At 36.6% G+C, this 22,018-nt stretch overlaps 1 protein-coding gene across 8 annotated transcripts in view; it reads right to left on the reverse strand.

Annotated features, from left to right (window-relative positions):
• The window catches only part of SPECC1L (sperm antigen with calponin homology and coiled-coil domains 1 like), a 121,771-nt gene that overhangs the window by 77,532 nt on the left and 22,221 nt on the right, over positions 1-22,018 (reverse strand). For 5 of the 8 annotated variants that reach the window (XM_039847722.1, XM_039847721.1, XM_039847725.1 and 2 more), the window contains 3 exons: positions 15,319-15,508; positions 6,055-6,208; positions 419-2,052 (listed from right to left, as the gene is read on the reverse strand). In XM_039847722.1, the coding sequence (XP_039703656.1) occupies positions 419-2,052; positions 6,055-6,208; positions 15,319-15,471 (1,941 nt within the window). In that variant the 5' untranslated portion in view covers positions 15,472-15,508. Of the gene's footprint in view, positions 1-418; positions 2,053-6,054; positions 6,209-9,613; positions 9,697-13,602; positions 13,708-15,318; positions 15,509-22,018 lie in introns of those variants that run through there. The other 3 variants (XM_039847728.1, XM_039847726.1, XM_039847727.1) reach the window with 3 other exon arrangements.

Genomic DNA, 22,018 nt, shown 5'->3' on the forward strand with positions numbered 1-22,018 from the left:
TCACAACAGAACTCTGAAAAACAACAACCACAACAGGATAAGAAGTGGCAGACACTGCTGATCCCACAGAATGAAACACCGGCTCTCCATCTTTTTTATGGCAAAATACATCAAAGATGAGGATTTAAAACTGCATGACACACTCACCTGAATGTACCCAGAACTAGGGACAAATTCTGTTAGTTCTAACTCTGCCCCACAGGAAAAGAGTAACAAAATGCAAGCGAGTGAAAGTGACTTTATCATAAGGATACTTTTCCCTCTATCCTAATAAAAGAAAGCCATTTTCAAGCTTTAAAAATATTAGCTTAAAAATAAACTAATGACATCCCTATACCAGTGATGCTGGCTCTCTGTAAGCATGCTACATCCTGCAGCTACATGATGCTGATCCAGAACATTGGACCTTAAACAGTACCTTTGCAATGGTGTCCTGCAATCGATTAGCGTCATTTCGGGTATGAGCCAGATCTTCCTGCAGGCTACTAGCCAAAGTCTCTGCCTTTTCTTTGTCCAGCCTGACACTCTCCAGAAGATCTTGAATATCAGATTTGTCTCCAGAGTTATGAATGGAATACAGCTCTGCTACTTTCTGCTTTTCATTCTCCAGCTGAGCCTTCAGGCGGTTCATCTCTATCTGGTCACTGGCCACTGTGGCTTTGTACTCCTCTAATGTGGCTGCCAAGGCTGCTTTTCCCTTCTGCTCAGACTCAATAATTCTCTCCATATGGTGATTACGTTCTTTGAGTGCCCCTATCATTTCTTGAGCCTCCTTATTGTCTTGTTCTGCCATCTTCAAAGTATTACTTAAATGCTGCTGGACACCAAGAAGCTGCTCTCGTTCAAAACGGGCATTCTCAGCCAGATCCATGTAACGTTGTTCTAATTCCATATAGCGTCCACTTTTTACATCTTCATCTATGACATAAGAAATGTGATGTTCATCCAGAAGGGAGCGGAAATATTCAATTTGTCGGCTAAAATGTTCCAACTTATCACTTTGCTGACATAAAGACTCCATAAGAATAACCTTCTCTTCTCCAAGCCTTTCATTTTCACTATTCAGTTCTTGGGTAATTTGTTGTAAATCAGCAAGCTCTTGCAGAGTTGCCTGAAGTTCCTCACTCGTACTGTGTTGGTTCTCTTCCATTTGGTGTATCCGTTCTGTCAAGCAAGCAACGGAAACTTCACTGGCGTTTCCGCTGCTCCCTTTCCGAGAGCGCTCTATGCTTGGAATGCCTTCCGACTCTGAGGACGAGGGTGCATCCAGGGCGTCATCACTTGACGTGAGGGGCTGGTACACCTCGCTGCACTCGCTGTCTAGATTGTCCATAGAGTTACTGTGCTGATGGTCCATGAGGGTGTTTTCATCCTGACTCAAGAGATCCTCCACTGACCCGGGGGCAGAGCCCTCCACCGAAGAAGTCAGAGTTCCTCCTCCATCACTCTGGTTACCAGGGGTGATTTCCGGGCTCAGGGACTGATAGCCAAACAGTTTTTCAGAATTGTCTAACCTTTGCTCTAGGGAAAAACCCAATGCATTCAACCTGTCCTTTAACATTCTGTTTTCATTTTTCAGCTGGTTGAGTTCTTCACGAATGGCAGCATTCTGTTCCTGTAACTGCAATAAAGTGGACTCAACATCAGTTGGCTGGTGAGCAATAATGGTTTCCTTCTCCTCAGATTTTTCATCACCCTCAGAATGATCCTCATTAATGCCCAGCTGAGCACGCATATCTCGAAGTTCATTTCTCAAATGTAAAATTTCCACGTCTTTAGTTTTTGCCAGTGTGAGAAGATCTTTCACTTTGGCTTCCAACGCAGCTTTGTCACTGATCTGATTGTCTGATTTCGACTTGCTCATGCGAACATCACATTCTGTAGCAGTGCGACTACGGGAACGTTTGGCCAGTGCCACCTCATTAGCTCCCTGACCTGCAGAAGGTAGTTTTTTGCTCTGGTTTAGTCGGGTACGTTCACGTAATCTTTCTCTAGTAGAACTGGATTCTTTATTACCTGTGGAGGTGCTCCGCTTAGTTGAAGAACTTGTGCCTACATGTTTAAAATAAAAAATTTAAGACAAAAATATGAGTAATAAAAAGACACACAGTTTATCCAGTCTGACACTCTCCAGAAGATCTTGAATATCAGATTTGTCTCCAGATCTGAGACAAATCTTACCTTACGAATTTGGTTACTGTGAAATTCAATTTTGTCAAAACCAGAAGATCATTCATCTTTTAACTATCAATGAAAAAGAAGTTATACACTAAATTGTATACTTTGAAAGGGTGAATTTTATGGAATGTAAATTACATGTCGATAAAGCCTTTATGTTAAAAAAAAAAAAAATTTATACACATTAACTTGAATCCTAAACCATGGCTTTAAACAGGTAGCTGTAAGCACAACATTCTAGGGCAAGCTAGATGAAGATGACTTGAGGATTAGCCAGTCAGGTGGCAAACTAACTGTAGAAACAGATGGTAATGGAAGATCATAGATGAGCAAAAAGGGAAAGGCAGCCTCCAGACAAACCAAAAATCTAAGGTACCTACAATAAACACAAAAAATATGGTCAAAATAAATGCAAACATTTTCATACCAGACTGCCACATGAATAACAACAACTAACATGTACTTAGCACTTACTACGCATACACATGTGTGGGCACATTACCATTTCACGTACATTAATTGGAGCTTCATCAAAACGCTAAGATAGATGCTACATTATCTTGTTTTACAGATGAAGAAACTCAGAGATGTGAACAATTTGCCAACATCCCATAGATAATAAATAGACAAGCCAACATTCAAACCCAGATAATCTGGCTCCAGAACTTGCAACTTAACCAGTATGCTATACTGTCTCTCTAAATGTTAGAAAACAATGATGCATTAATGCTAAATAATGACACGTTAATCACATATGCTGTGCGAAATCACACTATTACTTAACCGCTAAAATTTTAAACCTGTGAAAACAATTAACATGATTCACTGTTTAATATAAAAAGACCAGGAATATGTTTAAATACTCACAAACACTTAAGAAGTAATTAGAACATTTTTTACTTTGAAAAATAAGATCTAAAACTAATTAATGAGTACTATTAAAGAACCTACTGGTTCTTTATGTGGCAGGAACCACGCTGCAAGATAACAGGAAGCAAAAGGTCTACATGATGTAGGAAGACAGTCACTAATTTTGTCAGGTCTCAGGTGTAAAGGATAGGAGGGAATACTGGCTGGCCACAAGACAGATGAGGATGAGGAGGCAGAAGTGAGCATGGCACATAGAAAGAAAAAGTAAGGCCACACAATAAACAGCAGCAGCAGCAGAAGGTTTCTATAGAGCCCTGGAATGTCAGAGAGAATTCAGTGAGTCACAGAGGTCAATAAATGTTCTTGAGCAGGGAAGAAACATAATAGCATTTTTATGGAAATTAATTTAAAGGATGCTAAGGGGAACATCTGAAGAAGAAAGAAGAGCAGTGAAGGAAGAATATGTGCAGTGAAAATAAAGGAAGTCCTACATTCAGAGAGTAAGATCTAGATCTCTGTAAGAAAAGAAGGGCTAATAAATCTGTAGCAGATTTCAAAGGCAGTAGTAACAGGATTGGGAGAAACAACTGCAAATAGAGGTCAAAGAGGAAAAAAACGGTGTAACATTTTCTCACAATATTAATTCTCTTCCCCATTTCTATAACTTGTACCATCATCCTTCTTATCTAAACCAAAAATTGTGCTAAGAAAGAAAAGTTCAGTACATGTATGAGAGAAAAAAGGAAGGAGACAGTAATGAGGGAAGAGACTGATAAGGCCAGAAAAGAAAGAGAGATGTAAAGAAACAAGAAGAAAGGAAGAGACTGACGTAAGAAAGAAAAGCTCCCCTTCTGAAATTATTGTGACAAGTGCAGACAGACGATCTGAGGTACAGATAAGTGAACTGGTCTTAGAAAAGTCATCAGGAATAAGTAAAGACAGAGCAGATGAACTAAAGAATTAAAGATGTGTCATGAGCTGAATTGTACCTCCCAAATTCATATGTTGAAGCCATACCTCCAGTACCTCAGAATGTGACTATATTTGAAGAGAGCAAAAAACTTAGGTAATTAAGTTAACATAAGGTTGTGAGGGTGAGCACTAACCCAATATGACTGATGTCCCTATAAGAAGGGGAGATTAAGACACTGCCACTGAAAGATAACTATGTGAGGATACAAGAAGGCAGCCATCTGCAAGCCAAGGAGAGAGGCCTTAGAAGAAACCAAACCTGCTAACACCTTGATCTCAGTCTTCCAGCCTTTAGAATAGAAACTAAAATTCTGTTGTTTAATCCACCCAGTCTATGGCATTTTGTTATAGTAGCCCTAGCAAATTAATACTGATCCAGGGATGTGATAACTGAATTCAGCCTTGTGAGGGCACGTGGCACTGGTCAGCAGGGAACCATGTGCAAACACTTGGATCTCTCCCAGCAAATTCTAAAGGCTGGAAATAGGAAGAGATACACATGGTATTAGCATATTTAATTTCCTTGTAACCACACAATAGAGTATTTCATTTCCTTCTTACCACACAAGCTGAAGCATTATATGTGGTAATGACATCAGGCTTTAGAGTAAAAGTTCTTGCTCCACTACCAGCTTTGTGGCCTGGTACAAAATGGGCACCTAATATTTACTGGGCAAATGAATTCACTGCCTTGGGCAAAATACTTGAGCTTTCTAAGCATAACTTTCTTTCTCATTTTTAAAATGAGAATAATAATAGCCTCTATCTCATAGAGCTATAGTGAGTATAAAATGGAATAATGCCTGACAAAGTAAAGACTTACAGGACTTTCCTCCTGATAAACCACACTGCTATTAACAGTAACAGTGGGGCATTATCTGGGAACGAAGGAAGAATCGCAGGTTAAAGCGAGAGAGAAAACAGTAGGTAAATCTGGGCTAGGAAAAAGTTTAATACACACAAGAGGGGATAACAACCTAAATGATGATAAAAGAAGGCCGGATATAATTTTTGCCAATTTGCTTTCATAAACTTTATCACAAACACATAATCTTATGTTTATTAGAAGTTTTAATATCTTTTTCTATAAGCGTAAAGTAAAATATGATATAGCATTACTCTTGGACTATAGGATGAGTTAATAAATGGACTCCATTGAATCTAAAAACCAACTGCTGCTAACAAAAGAAGAAAGAATGGTAGAACTGGAATGAATGAATCCAGGCGCTGATTATCAAAAGCCACTAAAATCATGGAAAGAGACAACCAGAAACAATGTGCCTCCTGAAAATGGACGACTATCACCTATGAAGGAGTCTTAGGGAAAAAAAGGAATGTGAATACATCCCATCAAAGCTCTAGATCCAATGACATTTACAAGTAAACAGAGAGAACAAAAGAACACAGTTAAGGACGTCATGGGGATGTGACAGAAATCTAGATCATGGAAAATGCTACAGGTCAAATGACTAGTTTCAACAAAAATTCAATTGCAAGCGGCAGGGCACAATTCCATGCATTAAAAAAAAAAAAGACTTAAGAGACACATCACCAATTATCATATATGGGTCTTAAGTGAATCTTGATTCAAATAGACAGTAAAATATATATATATAACATTTATGAGATATTTAAATACTTATTGAATAATTTATGATTTAAGGAATGATTATTTTAAGGACTGATAACAAAATAATTTATGATTTAAGGAATGATTATTTTAAGGACTGATAAAATTGTGATCATGTATTTTTTAAAATCCTTATCTTTCAAAAATAATGAAATATATATGGGTGAAATTATATGACACCTGGAATTTACTTCAAAATAATAAACAGGGGAAAGTGGGTTAAGACTGGAGTTAAGACTGGCCAGTAGTTCATAAGGGTGATGAGTACATGGGTTGAAATACCAGTCTACTTTTGTAAATGGTTTGAAATTTTCTATAATCAGATGAAATCCCTTAAATACCACTGCACTCTGCCTATTCAAACAAAAAGGCAGTTTAACTCTTAGGCTGAACACCACCCATACCTGTGCTTATCTTGGATTTGTTCTCCACGGTGGTCATGGCAGGGGCAGATGCCGAAGATGCTGCAGAAGGGCAGGTGTTTTTCTTTCCTTTAACACCATTAGCCACTGTCACCCCTCCAGCCATTCCAGCTAAAAGGTCATCACTGCTCTTGGTCTAGAAGCAATAGAAAATCAAAATAAACTGACTAGATGAAACGGGATTAAATAATATTTTGAGACAAAACAAAGTTCTTGATTTTTATACTGAGTTCAAGAGCTCTACAAAGACTCTCTGACGATTACCAAGGAGTGCATTATACTGTGCTATAGAAATAGCACTTAACTGGTTTCTAAACAATCACACACTTCTTTTTAAAATATAGAAATCATATATGTAATCAAAAATGTTACGGAAGCCCCATGTGTGCCCACTTGTGCCAGATTCATTGAGTGATGGGAAAAAGTGAAAACATTTCCTTGTTACTCTTTCGTCTAGGACATGACTTATGAACAGAATCATTTAAGTGATACCACTTAAATGGTATAGAACTATCTCAGGAAAGTTCTATAATGCCACAGGAAATATAATCTTGCAATTTCTAGAGAGAAATATCACTGGGAATCAGAAATAATCTCCATTGCTCTAAAATGATTCGGTTATGGAGCCAATATCTAAAAGAAATTATTCTGAAATATTTTCTTACCTTATCTAATTTTTTAGTAGTCTAATTTAAGCCCAAATTGAAAGCAGAGTGTTTTTAAGGCCTAGGTAATATATAAATAAAAATTAGATAGTTTATGGTTAGAGTGAAGGTTGGTCAGCCTAAATGATCATACTACTTGATAAAGACCATTTGTAAATTTTATTTATATTTTATAAAGACAAAAATATATGAGCTTTTTCGAAAGAAAATAAGTACTCTGAAGAAATCTGTTTTTATTTCTAGAAATCAGAGGGAACACAGGAGCGTTAAAGATCTGGGGCAGGGTTAGGAAGACTACTGTTTAATAAAAGAACAAAAAAGTTTTCTACTATTAAGGTGAAGCACAAGTTAGCCAAATGACTTTTACTGTTTTCTATCTGGAGTCATGCTCACCCTTAGATAATCATAATTCATTTCTGCAAATTAAAATGGTTCATAAATAATTAATTTCTAAAGTCTCTTCCTGTTCCAAATGTCAGTGACCCCATCTGGATTAGATTATTTCTCATCGTTCGATTATAAAAATGATTATATAGTAGTACCATTAGGTAGGTCAATCTGTCTTTTCTAAAAAGAGGCGGAAAAAGGATGTTTTAAATGAATTAAACAGAAATAAGCTTTGGTAATTTAGGGTTGCCATATTATGAAAAATCTAGGTTATATAATGAGGAAGGGGGATACTGCATTAATCACTAAGGATTGCTCATATTCTTTAAGACAAGTTTCTGTTAATGAAAATGGTCATCACCTATAACACTGAAAACCGTAAATCAAGTTACATCTCCTTCCTGTCAATTTGTCCACCATCTGTTAGTAAACTCACCATACTCATATTTTCAAATTATCTTTTATATTCAGTTAATAAACATTAAAATTATCTTTGAACTAATTTTTCTTCTTCCAAAGTTAAATATTCTTTCCCTTTATGATAACTATTCTGAAAACCACCCTACATCGTCATGTGAAAAGTGGCTTGTCACACTTCTCTGGTTACATCTGTCTTTGGCAAGTTAAACATACATCAGAGCACCAAATCAAAAACTCTGATTATAATTATAATATATTATGGCAATTATAATATCTACCATAGTACAGTACTGGCACATGAACAAACTAGTTGAATAGAACATAATCCAGAAAGAAACTGCATATATAGACATTTGATTTATGGCTAAAGAAGCAGTACAGAAAAAAATACATTCTTCACTAAATGGTGCTAGATTAACTGTATATTCAAAAAAATTAATGAGCCTCATTTCACCCCATATAAAAATTCCAAGGTTGTATGACTATGATACAAAATTCTCAATCATAAAACAAAGAATTGATTAATATGACTAGATAAAAATTAAAATCTCAAAAACAAATTTAAACATAGCATAGCTAAAAAAAAATAAAGTTTAAAAAAGAGAGAAACTGGGAGAGTATAATTGCAATAGCTCACAGATTAAGGGCTAATATCCCAAATACACAAAGAACTCTTAAAAATCAAGAGGAAAAAGACCAGAAAAGTAAGTAAAATGATCATATACAGTCAATTCACACACACACCTACAAAAAAGATGATCTAACAAAAGAAGAAAGGCAAATTAAACAACTTTAAGATACTACTTCTCACCTAACAGACAGACAAAAATGAAAAAGTGTAACATTCCTTTGAGAAGAATATGGGGAAACAGGCACTCATAAGTGGCTTGTAAGAATACGACTTGATATAATAAAGCTTTATTAAAGGAATCTGGCAATATCTAACAAATATACATATGTAGTTACCTTTTGTCTAGCAATCCCACTCCTAGGAATTTAACCTGAAGACACACCTCCAATAATACAAAAATATATATGCATAAGATTATTCACTGCAGCATTGTTCTTGATTGAGAAATATTGGAAACACTTTAAATGGCTATGTATATGAAAGTAAGATAAACTACAGTCTATCCATAAAATGAAGTACAGCTATATAAAAAGAATGAGAAAGACTGTTATAAATTCATATGGGGAGACTTCTAGAATACATTAAATGAAAAAAAAAACAAAGTGCAACAAAGCACATCTACTTATGTCAACTTTTATGTAAAAAAGGAGAAATAAAAAATATACACATCTGATCATTTATGCAAAAAGAAACATAGGAATGATATATAAGAAACAAATTAGACTATTTATCTTGAGGGTTGGGTGGAGACAGTAAGAAACAAGAAACAAATTAGACTATTTACTTTGAGGGGTGGGTGGAGACAGTGAGGGAGTAAAGGGGCACTCCTCTAAACACATCTTCTCATATAGTTCTGACATGTAGAACTATGACAGTGTTTCACATGCTCAAAATAAATTAATTAAATAAACAAGGGTGGAGGAAACACTAAAATGAAACACAATAGGAGCAAATGGATCCAATCACATTTCAAAGGAATTGGGGGAAGAGAATCCAAATATTTTTTGCAACACAGCATATTGACCATAAATCCTCAAACTCTCAAGCTAAAGACCAAAAAAAAAAAAAAATATTGAACTCTAGCTAGATTGGTTTTTTGCAGTGGTATGGGTCAACAACTCTCTATTTTCTGTATATTTTAGGATTGAGAAAATAAATAAATATATTATAGATAATGAAAGCCAGGTTTCTCACTGTGGGAGAAAGGGATTACAATTATGGAAAGTGGAAAAACCACTATGTACCTTGTATGTTGACTGGAATGGGAAGTATCAGTAAACTTACAGATTTTAAAATACATGAAGAAAAACATATAGAACTGATGCTGATATGTATGTGTGTGTGTATATATTTTCTGTGTGTGAGTGTGTGTGTGCGTGTTTCCCATCTGTCCACTGAGAGGGCTTAGAAACAACATACTCAAAAGCAATGAGCATACCTAGCTTCCAGATGGTTTAAGTTCCATCCTCCACTAAAAGGAACAAGGCCTCCTTGAAGAAAAGGCTGATTCTAGGGCTGGGGCTGGAAAAGTAGAAAATTTATTGTGCCAGAAATTAAGGAATCAAAGAATAATAGGAACATGTCAAAAGGACACCAAAGCCAGCTTGAAGGTGTTCCCACTGGCTAAATCAAGGACAATCTGAGCATCAAAATAAATAATGCTAATACTTATAGCATAAAGAATCCATGAATCCACAGTAATATAAATATATAAACTGGGAAAAGTAAAAACTATTTCATATCACAGAAAGTCAACTAATGAAAGTAGAAGGGGTGATGGAATTAGACAATTACCATTTGGCAAAAATCATAGTAATAATTGATTCTGAAAGGAATTATTAAAAAACTGCAAAAAACTAGGGTGAAAGGTTGATGAGAAAGAAGTTATTTACAAAGTCTCAAAGTACCTCTGACAAAATACTTACTACAAAAAAGTATATAGTAACCTGATAGTAGAGGAACCCAGCAGATAACACCTTAACCAAATTAAGTTAACATCACTAGGAATAGAAAAGAATGACACCATATGCCTCCAGAAATGTTGCACCAAAGACACATGGCTTCTGTGGGACTTCTGCCAGAAATACAGAACCCCAACCTAACTGCAAGGAAACACCGACAAACTCAAATTTGGAAGGCAGTCTACCAAATAAACTGGCCTACGCTCTTTAGTAATATCAAGGTCATAAAGACAAAAACTGAAGAACTATTTCAAATTTAAGGGGAATGAAAAGCATAACCACTAAATGCAATTCATTACCCTAGACTAAATCCTAGACCAGAATAAAATGTTCTTATTTTTTTTGCTAAAATGGACATTAGCACGATTGATGAAATTTAGTTTAAGTCTATAGATTAGATACTAGCATTATATCAATGTTAATTTCCAGATTTTATAATTATACTATGGTTATACCAGAGAATGTCCTTATTTTTCGGCAAATGCGTACTGAAATATCCATCAGTAAAGGAGCATTATGTCTACAATTTACACTTAAGCAGTTCGAGAAAAACTTCACATGTATGTATGTACTTAAGTATACAGGGAAAATGACTAATCATGATAAAAGGTTAACATGTAGGGGATCTTAGTAAAGAGTATCCTGGAATTGTATCAGTCCCACAACTTTTAAAGTTATTTCTAAATAAAATGCTTTAAAAAGTTAGATCTCGATAGAGGATCTAAATATAAAATGTGAAATAATAATGCTCTTAGAAAAAACTGTATAGGAGACTACCTTCTTGACCTTGGGATGAGTAAAGATTTCGTAAACAAAACACATACATACAAACTAACCATAAAAAAAAGGTTAACAAATTGGACTACATTAAAATTAAGAACATCTATTCATCAAAAGACATCATTAAAGAAGTAGAAAAAGCAAGCATGGAGTGGGAGAATATATATGCAACACACATAAGTGACTAAAAGTTCACATCTAGAATTAGTAAAGAACTAAATCAGCACACAAAAAAAGGCACTGCACCACCTCATTAGGATGGCTATAAAAAAAAAAAAAGCACTGGCGAGGGTGTGAAAAAATTGGAACCCTTGTGCACTGTTGGTAGGAATGTAAAATAGTACAGCTGCTGTGGAAAACAGTATGCAGTATAGTGGTTCCTCAAAAAAATTAAAAATAGAATTGCCATATGATCCAGCAATTCCACTTCTGGGTACATTCCTAGAAAAAAAGAACTGAAAGCAGGGTATCTAAGATATTTGTACACCCATGTTAATGTCCATTATTCACAATAGACAAAAGGTGGAAGTAACCCAAATGTCCACTATTGAAAGAATAGATAAGCAAAATATAGTGTATATATAGTCAATGGAATATTATTTAGTCTTTAAAAAAGGAAATTCTGATGCCAAGTGAAATAAGCCAGTCACAAAAAGACAAATTTTGTATGGTCCCATTCATGAGAGGTACTTAGAATAGTCAGATTCAGAGAGACAGACAGCAGAATGGTGACTGCCAGGGACTGGGGGAGGGAGGAATGAAGAGTTGTTGTTTAATATGTACAGTTTGGGAAGATGAAAAGGTTCTAGAGATGGATGGTGCTGATAGTTGCTCAACGATGTGAATGTACTTAATGCCACTGAACTATACACTTAACAATGGTTAAGATGGTAAATGTTATGTGTATTTTACCACACACAAAAAAAAAATTTGAAAAAATATACACTGTCGCAGAAAAATGAGCAACTAATCTGAACAGGCACTTCACAAAAGAGGATACTGAAATGTCCACTAAATACATAAAAAGGTGTGAAAAGGTGCTTAATCTCACTGACAATACCAAGGCAAATTAAAGCCACTTCAGAATCTCTCTACACACACTTGAATGGTTAAAATGAATAGAAACATAAGTGCAGGTGAGAATGCAGAACAATCAGGAAGTTCTGGTAACCACTTTGAAAAATGATTTGGCCCTAAATCTATCAAAGCTGAACACTATGCACACTATGACTCATTAATTTTACTTCTAGCTACAGAGACAACGGAAATGGGTGCACATGCATACCAAAAGATATGTGTAAGAATGTTCAAAACATTATTCTTAATAGACACAAAACTGAAACGCTAGATGTCTATCAACAGAATAGATGAATAATTTGTAGTATAGTCCTCTCATGGATTGGCATCAACAATGATGAAGAGGTCACTGCTGCTACAGGCAACAATATGGATGAGTATCATGACCAGCACACTGGGTTAAGGAAATTAGACACATGTAAAAAGAACACAGTATACTGTCAACTCACTCTTACACTAAAAAGGTATCACAAATAATCGTCAAGTGTCAATTACTTGGATAGATTTAAAAAAATAATAAATCAATTTTTAGATAGATTCTAACTAAAGCAAGCTTATTAATTACCATCTGGAATTTTCAATTTTTAGAAAAGAGTATTCTCAGTACAATGAAAAGTGTATTACTTCTACCAGGATGAACATGAACACCTGAGCATGAATACCTGAGTGTGTGAAACCTAAAAAGTGTAGACATGTAGGAAACCATCTCTACATGGGAAATCATCTTTTCTACTGGCTCTGACAAAGAATAATTAAGTATACAAAGTCCCCAAGTCAGATGTCACAGCTACTGACAAGAGTTGGGAACAATTTCCCCAAAACGTGTTGTGAACAATAGTAGTGCTTCACTTTATATTTGCAAAAGCTCCAATCAGCGGTGAGATGCTCTGGATCAAAGGGTCCTCTCCCAATACCTCCCAACTAGATCTAGCCTCAAACAATGAGAGAGGTAAAGAAAGGCACATCCCAGTACCCTGCCACTATAAGAAAGTGTCATGAGAACACTGCACAGTGACAGACACATATATGTGGGTGTCCGCACGAGAAGATGAGTATGTGTGCATGGTGTCTAAACCATGGTGTTAAAAGCCAAATGCTTCATTCATCTGGTTAATCATCAATGCTCTATCACAGTTATAGGAGTTCAAGTTGAGAGGAGGTATCTATATGCTAAAGAAGTACAGTGAAACAGGAAAACTGAGAAAAATAAAATACTTAAGTTTGTGGGATCTCCAAGCCTTTTTAATTTTCTCAATTCTTCTGTTCATTTTCATCATTTTCTTCTTCTGTGTCTTCTAATCTCAATTTCTATTCAAGACTTTTTTCTACTCTCCTAAGAGCAATTGCTCCAGTTGGTAAAGTGTTCCCAAATAGCTTTAAGTCTTCTATGACCCTCCCCACTACACACACACACACACACACACGCACGCATGTATGCACAGAGAGACAGAGAGACAGAGAGACAGAGAGACAGAGAGACAGAGAGAGAGAGAGAGAGAGAGAGAGACTTAAATCAGCCAACATAGCAGAACCAGCTGTTTATGGCTGGCTGGCATGTACTGGCACATAGTAGGTATACAGTTTTGATTTACAATGAAAATGTACTCACTGTTCAAGATCAAACTACTAGCAGCTCTGGATCCAAGCTTCAGAAGATCTGACACGCCTGCTCAGTGCCCACTCCATTGTAAACTTTCAAAGACACTGCCTGCCACTGATAAGGAGGCAACAGAAGGAAGGCAATAGTACAAATCCAAGGCCAGTGTTTCAACCTGTTCTTCCAGTCACGTAAATAATAGGTCACACAAGCATTCCACTCCAAGACAGCCCCAGAAACTGAATAACCAGTTAGGTCAGAAAATGCCAGCTATCTTATTCAAAAGAGTGTCAGCACTGCCACCAAAGAAATAATTCACGGTGTTTATTCAGGCTAACGGAAGTAGAGCAAAGGTCTACTTCTGATACCATCCTTCAGGCCACAGGATGACACCAGAAACTCATCAGGGCAGTAGCAAGGAGAAAATTTAGGGGCATCTCCAAGCCCATGGAGTACACTTCAGGGTTTAGTTTTGACAACCCTGGAATAGAAAAACCAGCATTTCCTGCTAGATCTTTCAACATATAAGGAAGAGTCCCTCACCAGCGTTCCTGTGAGGTATTTCTTAAAATAATTAAGCCAATGATCTATCAGTGCCCTGCCTGAACAAAAGACTTTTGAACAGATCATGTTTCACAGAGTGCTTGGTTTTTCCTTATCAGATTAGCAAATATACTCTCTAGGTTTTCTCCATAAAGTCAAAGTTTTTATCCAAAACACCGCATACCTACAACAAATAAGCAAAGTACAAATAAATGAATTCTGGACTGAGAAAGGCTGGAAGAAGACTGTGTGAATCTCTGTGCAAAGACATCTAAGACCCGACCAGCACAGAAATGGCCGGGCCAATACTGTCCGTTGGATGGTACAAACCAACACAGACACTGAGAACACCCATGGGAAGAAAGTTAATATAAAGAGTCAATCCTGGGCTGGAGAAAAGTTTTTAGAGGTAAGCAATATAAATGTGATTATCTGTCATTTTCTAAGCACACGCACTTGCTGTGTGCCAGGCCTCTCATTTCATCCAGACCATGAGTCCTGGTCTCCCTGCTCCCAAAGCCCATGATCAAATGAATCACTAACCTATACTAACAAGAACTAAGCCAGTCTATAAAGGAGTGTAAAGAAAATTAGTTATGCTCATATTAAATTAGTATCACCCAATTTTAACTAAACTAATACTGGATTAGTTGTCAGAAAAAGAGTAACTATGATGTGTAAGGGGGTGGGATGGGAACAAAAACCCCTGTGTAGAGGTTTCAGAAATGTTATTGCTGGTCATCCTTTCAGACCTAGCACAAACTTTCCAGGCTAGAAACAGTATTTTCCTACTTGAAACTGCTTACACTGCTTTCCTGCTCTCCCAAGGCATCAGACATTTTCATGTGTATTTTAGTTATTCGTGTATGTGAATCACCTCCATCCATTACTCCACAAAATCCTGGAAGGCAGACTCTACCTCCAGCTCACACCAGCACAGAGCCTTGCATGAGGCACATGCTCAATGATTTGTTTCACAAATAAGCCTACTATTTGGTTTCATTCATAAAGACAGACCATATACTCCAACTGAGTCCACCAGACTATGAACTCTCTTCCAAGGTTATATGTTCCCAACACCAGTAGAGGGTGAACCCTAAATAATGCTCATTTAATAAATCAAACATATTAAAATTCCCGCATCCTAAAAATCCATCACATATTCAAACACTGCCACATTAATACCTTTGACAATGCTGCTGCTGTTCCAGATTTTATAAGTTTGCCTCCTGTAGATGCTGAAGAACTGTTGTCGGGTTTGGTTTTTTCTACTGTTTGCGTTTTGCTTATCCCAGACACTTTAGGCACTGAGCCAACACTTCTGCTTGCTTTCTTCATTCTGGGCTGCCTCTTCGTGATGCATTTACAAGCAAATCTGTGGGGAAAAATGGTAAACTGAGAACAAAACTGGAAGAAAGCTCTTTAGAAATCTGTTTTTGAAGACTTTTACCATGTGATAAAAAATGTTGGAAAGCTACAGAAAAGCTGAAAAATCCTTAGACTTGTTAATCCATCCTATTTTCAAGCCTTCCTTCTTGAATATTACTCATTTGAAATTATTTTGTGCATTCTGGTTCAGTCAGTAAAAAGAATATCCTAGATCACTAATGGAACTGGCTAAATATAACAGTGTACATTATCTTTAGTACATTATTTAATGAAGCAATAATCATCCTTGCACTTGAGAATTAGCCATTTTGCAGGTACACTAGGGTATTCATACTTTCCGAATTATCCAGCATAATCCTAACTACAAATATTTATTGTACTATTCCCAAACAAGCCAGGTATGCCCCCAAAACTCCAACATGCAGGAACCAAATACATTTCTCAGTGTATCTTTTTTTTTCAAGAGGCAGTATCAAAATTCTTATCAGAACATTAGCCGTAAGTTTTGGTTCAGAAAATAAAGTAATCCTATACACCTGTAAGGAATAAGACAACAAATCTTATACCTAAATGGTACATAGTACAGCAGGTCCTCGAACAACATTTTTTATTGTAACAATAGAAACTTAACTTTTGTTTATATCAATTAGCCTACAATAAAACTAGTTTTGTTATATACATCATTTCACTGCAGTTCCAAGAATCTATTAACTCTGTTAAGTGAGAACTTACTGTATTTGATTTCACAGCTAAAAGGACTTGAAATAACAATGGCAGCACACAAAACTGCAGCCAGATAAACCCTTAAATATATCCTTAACTGAGCTAGATAAGCAGTCTCTACAGTAATATCATGTTTGGAAACACACATTGAACTGTTTTAGGTAAGGTAATACAACGAAAACAAAAGCCTATATTGGATGTAAGGAGGTCTATGTATGATGAGCACAAAAAGCAATGGTCTACTTTTATGAAGATTTTACATACTAATAAAAATAAACTTCCTTTTGAAAAGAAGAGGCTCATTCCGATAGCTTTAATGAATATTTTACCTAGATTGTGCTCAAACACTCCAGATTTACCTTGCCTTGACATAATACAAACTGTACCAACTGGTTTGGTGGCAAGAACAGTGCTATAGGGCAAAGGGGGCTCTGCTCCAATTTCAAAGTGCTAAGGCCTTGGAGCAAAAAGAACACTGTTATTAACACAAACTGAAACACAGAGAAACCTGAGTTCTCCAGTCTTCCCCCACTTCGTGGTTAGTTCTTATAGAAAATGCTGTATGTGCCAATGATCAAATTACGTATCCACTCTCACCCCTTTTGCTTTCTACCTTTCCATTCCACATGGGTAATCTGCCCACTGTAAGTGCTCCTTCTAGTTCAGCTCTGCCATCTATTTCCTACATTTTCCCAGAGGATATTGAAAATGACCAAGATAGATTCAAGTAGCTTCCCACAACAGGTACAATTGTACAGTTATATTGCTCCTTGCCAACCATCAATTCTAGCTTTCCTCACATATAAAATGAAGGAAATACACTAGATCCATACTAACTCAAGGTACTGCAGAAAAAATCAATTTCCTAAGAACCTCTCTTTCAACTTCTTAATTTCCCTTTTTTACTTACCTTCTCTTTTCTAAGTCTCATCTTGTAAATGGCTCCCCAAAGTTTCTTTCTTTTCATCTCAAATTCCATGCCTGCACTTATTTCTATACCACTTAAACTCTCTATCATTCTCTGCCTACTCTTCCAGCTGCTGCCCAATTAACTTTTTCTACACCAGCACTAATAGAACTTACTGCAATGAAAAAAATCTTCTACATAATATCTGTACTGTCCAACTCCTTATAAGTAGTCACTAGCCTTGTAGCTACTGAGCATTTGAAATGTGGCTAGTGTGACTGAGGAACTAAATGTTAAATTTCATTAATTTTAATCTATTTAAATCTAAAGTTACATGGTAGCTACACACTGGAATGTAACAGGCTCTGTCCCTTTTCTGCTGCTATCTCTGCCCCAAAGTTAAAACCTAATGAACTACTACTTCCCATCCACTAGGCTGACTATAATAAAAAAAAAAATAATTACAAATGTTGGAAAGGATGTAGAACAATGAGAACCCTCAATACTGCTTGTAGAAATGTAAAATGATGTGGCCGCTTTGGAAAAAATAATCTAGCAGTTCTTCAAATGGACAAACACAAAACACCCTTTCTCTAACAAATCTGCAAAAAACCTTTATTACTGAAATGAAATCTCAAGATAACCTATTTATCTCTACATAATATGGCAACTATGATATAAAAAGTAAAAATAAAATAAAATAAATATGAATTATTATGTAAATGTTTAAGCAAAACTATACAAGGAATAAAACAGAAATCCATACCTCTAAGTTGGGTAACCGAATATGACAGCAAATAGTCCTGACCTGGACACACGGTATTGGCAACTCATACCATGGCAGCTATCATATATACTATCAATAAAGTGATTTTCTAAATAGATGAATCACTCTTGGTGTGATTGTTAATTTGATACATCAACTTGACTAAGCCACACGGTGCCCAGACATTTGGTCAAACATTATTCTGGGTGTGCAGGTGTTTCTAAATGAGATTAACATCTGAATTTAGACTAAGTAATGCCAGATTGCTTTCCCCAAAGTGGATGGGCCTTATCTAATTAATTGAAGACCTGAATAGAACAAAAAGGCTGAGTAAAATGGAACAACTCCTGACTGACTACTTGAGTTGGGGCATTGGTCTTTTCCTATCTTTGGACTCCAACTGAAAAATCGGCTCTTCTTGGGTCTTGATTAAGTCTGCCAACTTTCAGAGAGGAACTTGCAACATTGGCTCTCCCGAGTCTCCAGTTTGTCAACTACAGATCTGGACTTCTCAGCCTCCATAGTCACGTGAGCCAACTCCTTCTAAGTCTCTTTATTTGTGTGTGTGTAGGCATACTTTGCTTTATTGTGCTTGGCTTTATTGCACTTCACAGATGTTACATTTTTTACAAATTGAAGGCTAGGCTCTCCACCAGCAAAAAAGACTACCACTCGCTTTATTGTGATACTTGCTTTACTGTGATACTTGCTTTATTGTGATACTTGCTTTACTGGAACTGGACCTCGAATAACTGTAGGTATGCCTCTCTGAGTGTATGTAATTGGTTGTTTCTCTCTGAAGAACCCTAATACACTTGGTAAAGCTGAGAACAAATCAATTCCAATTCTTCCTCAATGTCTATAGTAACTGCATTCCTGGGAAATTTCATATACCAAAAAATATATTTTTAAAAAATGCTTTATGTAAAATGGAATTATATTTTAGACCCAGTCAGAAAGTTTTTTCTATCTACATAAATTATTTGGCAAGATATTCCAGAGTTGTACAGATCACAGGAAAAGCTTTCACTTTGCAGAACTCTCACTTCATTTAGTCTAGAATTCCATAGCCTCACCCTATTAAATGCCAATAGCACACACCAACCATTGAGATAACCAAAAAGGGCTTCCAAAATTTTCTAAAACCACCCCTATTAAGGACAAGGATCCTCAAAAACAGATAATTCACCAGTAGATCTCCCCCCACAACCTGATTACAAAGGAGAAATCGCTGACCCAGACCCTCCCTAGAGTCCCGCTGGAGTACCCTGGGCACGGGAGAGATTACAGAGTGGAAAGGACCTGTAGTGTTCATAGCACTTTGAGTGTCTGAAAGGTGCAAAAAGGGATGTGATTGAAGTTACTACCATCCCTTTCCCAATCCTATTCGAGGGTGCCATGTCAGGCAGAACCCACCACCACCTCTAGTCCAGCGAAGTCAAGGTTTGGAGGAAATAAAAAGTAACTCTCCCCACAAACACAGTATGGATCCTATCTCTCTATGTGTGCTAAGAATAATCTCAGACCGTAATAATCTATGAAGTATATCTCATGTTATTTCCCAAATAATAGTTCTTAAAAATATCAAAATAGATGCACTGCTCCTAAAATAGGGAAAGGCACCAAAGGCCTTGAGCTCCTCCCACAGAGCAAACACCATGTCCCAGCTGTGCCATACTCAGCACAGTTTACTGAATCTTCACAAGAGATTTTGAAGATTTACTGAATCTTCACAAGAGATGTCTTTGGCATTGACAGATGAAGGAACTGAGACTCAGAGTAGAACTCTCCCTGGGTCAACCATTCTTAAGTGAGAGTAGTCTGAATCCAAATCCCACACCCTGCCCATCACTTCATATGGCCTCCAATGCAACCAAACACATTGAGATCAGGAATGCGCAATTCTGATCTCAAAGACTAGTTCACAAGATATGAATAAAATGTAAGAACACTAAAACTATACTGCTCTATTTGCCCATTCTAGATTTATCTACTTGTCCTATAGGTCAGTACTGGTATTCTTGACCAAAATTTTTTCATTCTGAAGGTATGAATTACCATGATATTTAATATAAAACTTATCTTTTTATAAGAGTAGAAAATTTATAACCAGGTCTAAATCAGTATGTACTGTCACACCTGTAAAAGTAAAATTCTTAGCTAAAACCATATTAATTTATAGATACCTGCCACTTTAAGTAATTATTTGTTAGGAATGGGCAGAGATACAACTGCTCTCATTTATAGAAATAACCCTGCTTTTCGAAGGCTGCCATCTGCATGGCCAGAATGCTCGCCAGGATGTTCCAGTAATCGGGCTCCTCTAGATAGAATTTACAGCTCCAGGAGCCCTGCCTATAGCTAATTACACATCCACAGCCACATAAAAAGCTAGAGTTTCTTTTACAAGGACATCATATAATTAAAGCACACTGAGGAAAACAAAGGGCTATCTGTTACCTGCCACATAAGGTAAATAAAATACTATTTAAAAATCAAACCACAGACACTTAAAAATGGAAAATATCTTGAAGGCTATTTATAGGAAATTCTACATGAAACTTCACTGACAAAAAAAAATCTAGTTATAAGCATCTACTGTTGAAAGATAATGACTACTAAAAAGTTATGAAGCAAATCATTATTTTCTCAACATTCACTGAACCCTTACTTTGTGCCATGGCAATCCAAATGCCAATTCTCTGGGAAGCTAGTCAGACAAAACATAAATACATACAAAAATGTATGAAGACGGTTAAGAAAAAATATTGACTTCCAAGAGCTCAGTCTAGTGGACGAAACAAGATACATAAATGAATAGTGAACAAATTCCACTCTTTATAAATTCTACTGAAAAATAAGGTAAGTAAGCTGATCACTGAACAACAAACACAAGGATTGGGGTCCCACCCCCCGAACAATAGAAAATCTGAGTATAATTACAATCAGCCCTCTGCACCTGAACATTCCCAACTGCGGATTATAAATACAGCTGACCCTTAAACATTATGGGTTTGAACTGTGCATTATTAATTTAAACATTTAAAAAAATACATGTGGATCTGTGCAGTTCAAACCCATGTTGTTCAGGGCCAAAAAAAAATCCACATATCTGTGCATTTCAAACCCATGTTGTTCAACGGTCAAATTATTTACGTATACAAGTGCAATGGAAGCAAAAAGGATCTAGTCCCTAGTTTTGCCTTTGGGAAACAGGATAGAAGGTACACCTCACAGAGGTGGGGGAAAAGCACAAGCTCACCTGAGGAACTCTGTGGACTTGGGACTGGCTAGAATACAGAAATGTCAAAATGAGGACTGGTGGGGAAGGACATTAGTGGGATGGTCAAGCCTTGACCTTTGTCTCACACAGGACAGCAAATCAAAGACAGATTAAAGGCAGTACAGCCCTAAATCAGATTTGTAGTCCCTAAGGATGAACCTGATGCTGTTAAGGATGAACTGAATGGGCACAGAATAGGGGGCTCAGGTATGAGGAAACCAGAATGGCATCTCTCCTCTGTAACTCCTTTCCTCTGACCTGGATTTAAGGTCTACATTTAGAAGTACCACTCCTCACTCCATAGCTCTCCCAGATCTGAAGACCACTATAATGCTTCTCTAAGTCTACCTTTCTCTCAAGTCAGTCTCACGAATCCCCAGCCACTCCTTGAATTCCACACCATCTGTATCCTTTGGGATCATGGTGTGCACAGATACTAGACAGATCTGGTCTGGCAAGCACAGAGTTGAGACTTACATCTTTCTAGCTAGACAACGAGCTTCTCTTAATCTAAGAAAGAATCTTGCTTTTCTAGGAGCTACCAGAGGCTCTTATTGAGTTTATAGTTACCTAATACTTACAAGTCTTTTTCACACAAACTGCTGCTAAACTGCTTTTCTCTTTTTCCCCTAACATTTTATTATGAAAATGTTCAAATACACAGAAATGTTGAAGAAATTATACATGTAAACACGCCCACTTTTCTCCATTCCATAGCTGTGTACGTTCTGAAAAAATTTACACCTGAATCTGTTAAAATTTTCATTTGGTCAGATTCAGCTCAAGCTCTCAGTCTTTTGGGATATTTTTAAATTCT

Source organism: Pteropus medius, unplaced genomic scaffold, assembly GCF_902729225.1.
Source record: "Pteropus medius unplaced genomic scaffold, Ma_sr-lr_union100, whole genome shotgun sequence".
In the NCBI taxonomy this organism is placed as follows: Eukaryota; Metazoa; Chordata; class Mammalia; order Chiroptera; family Pteropodidae; genus Pteropus; species Pteropus medius.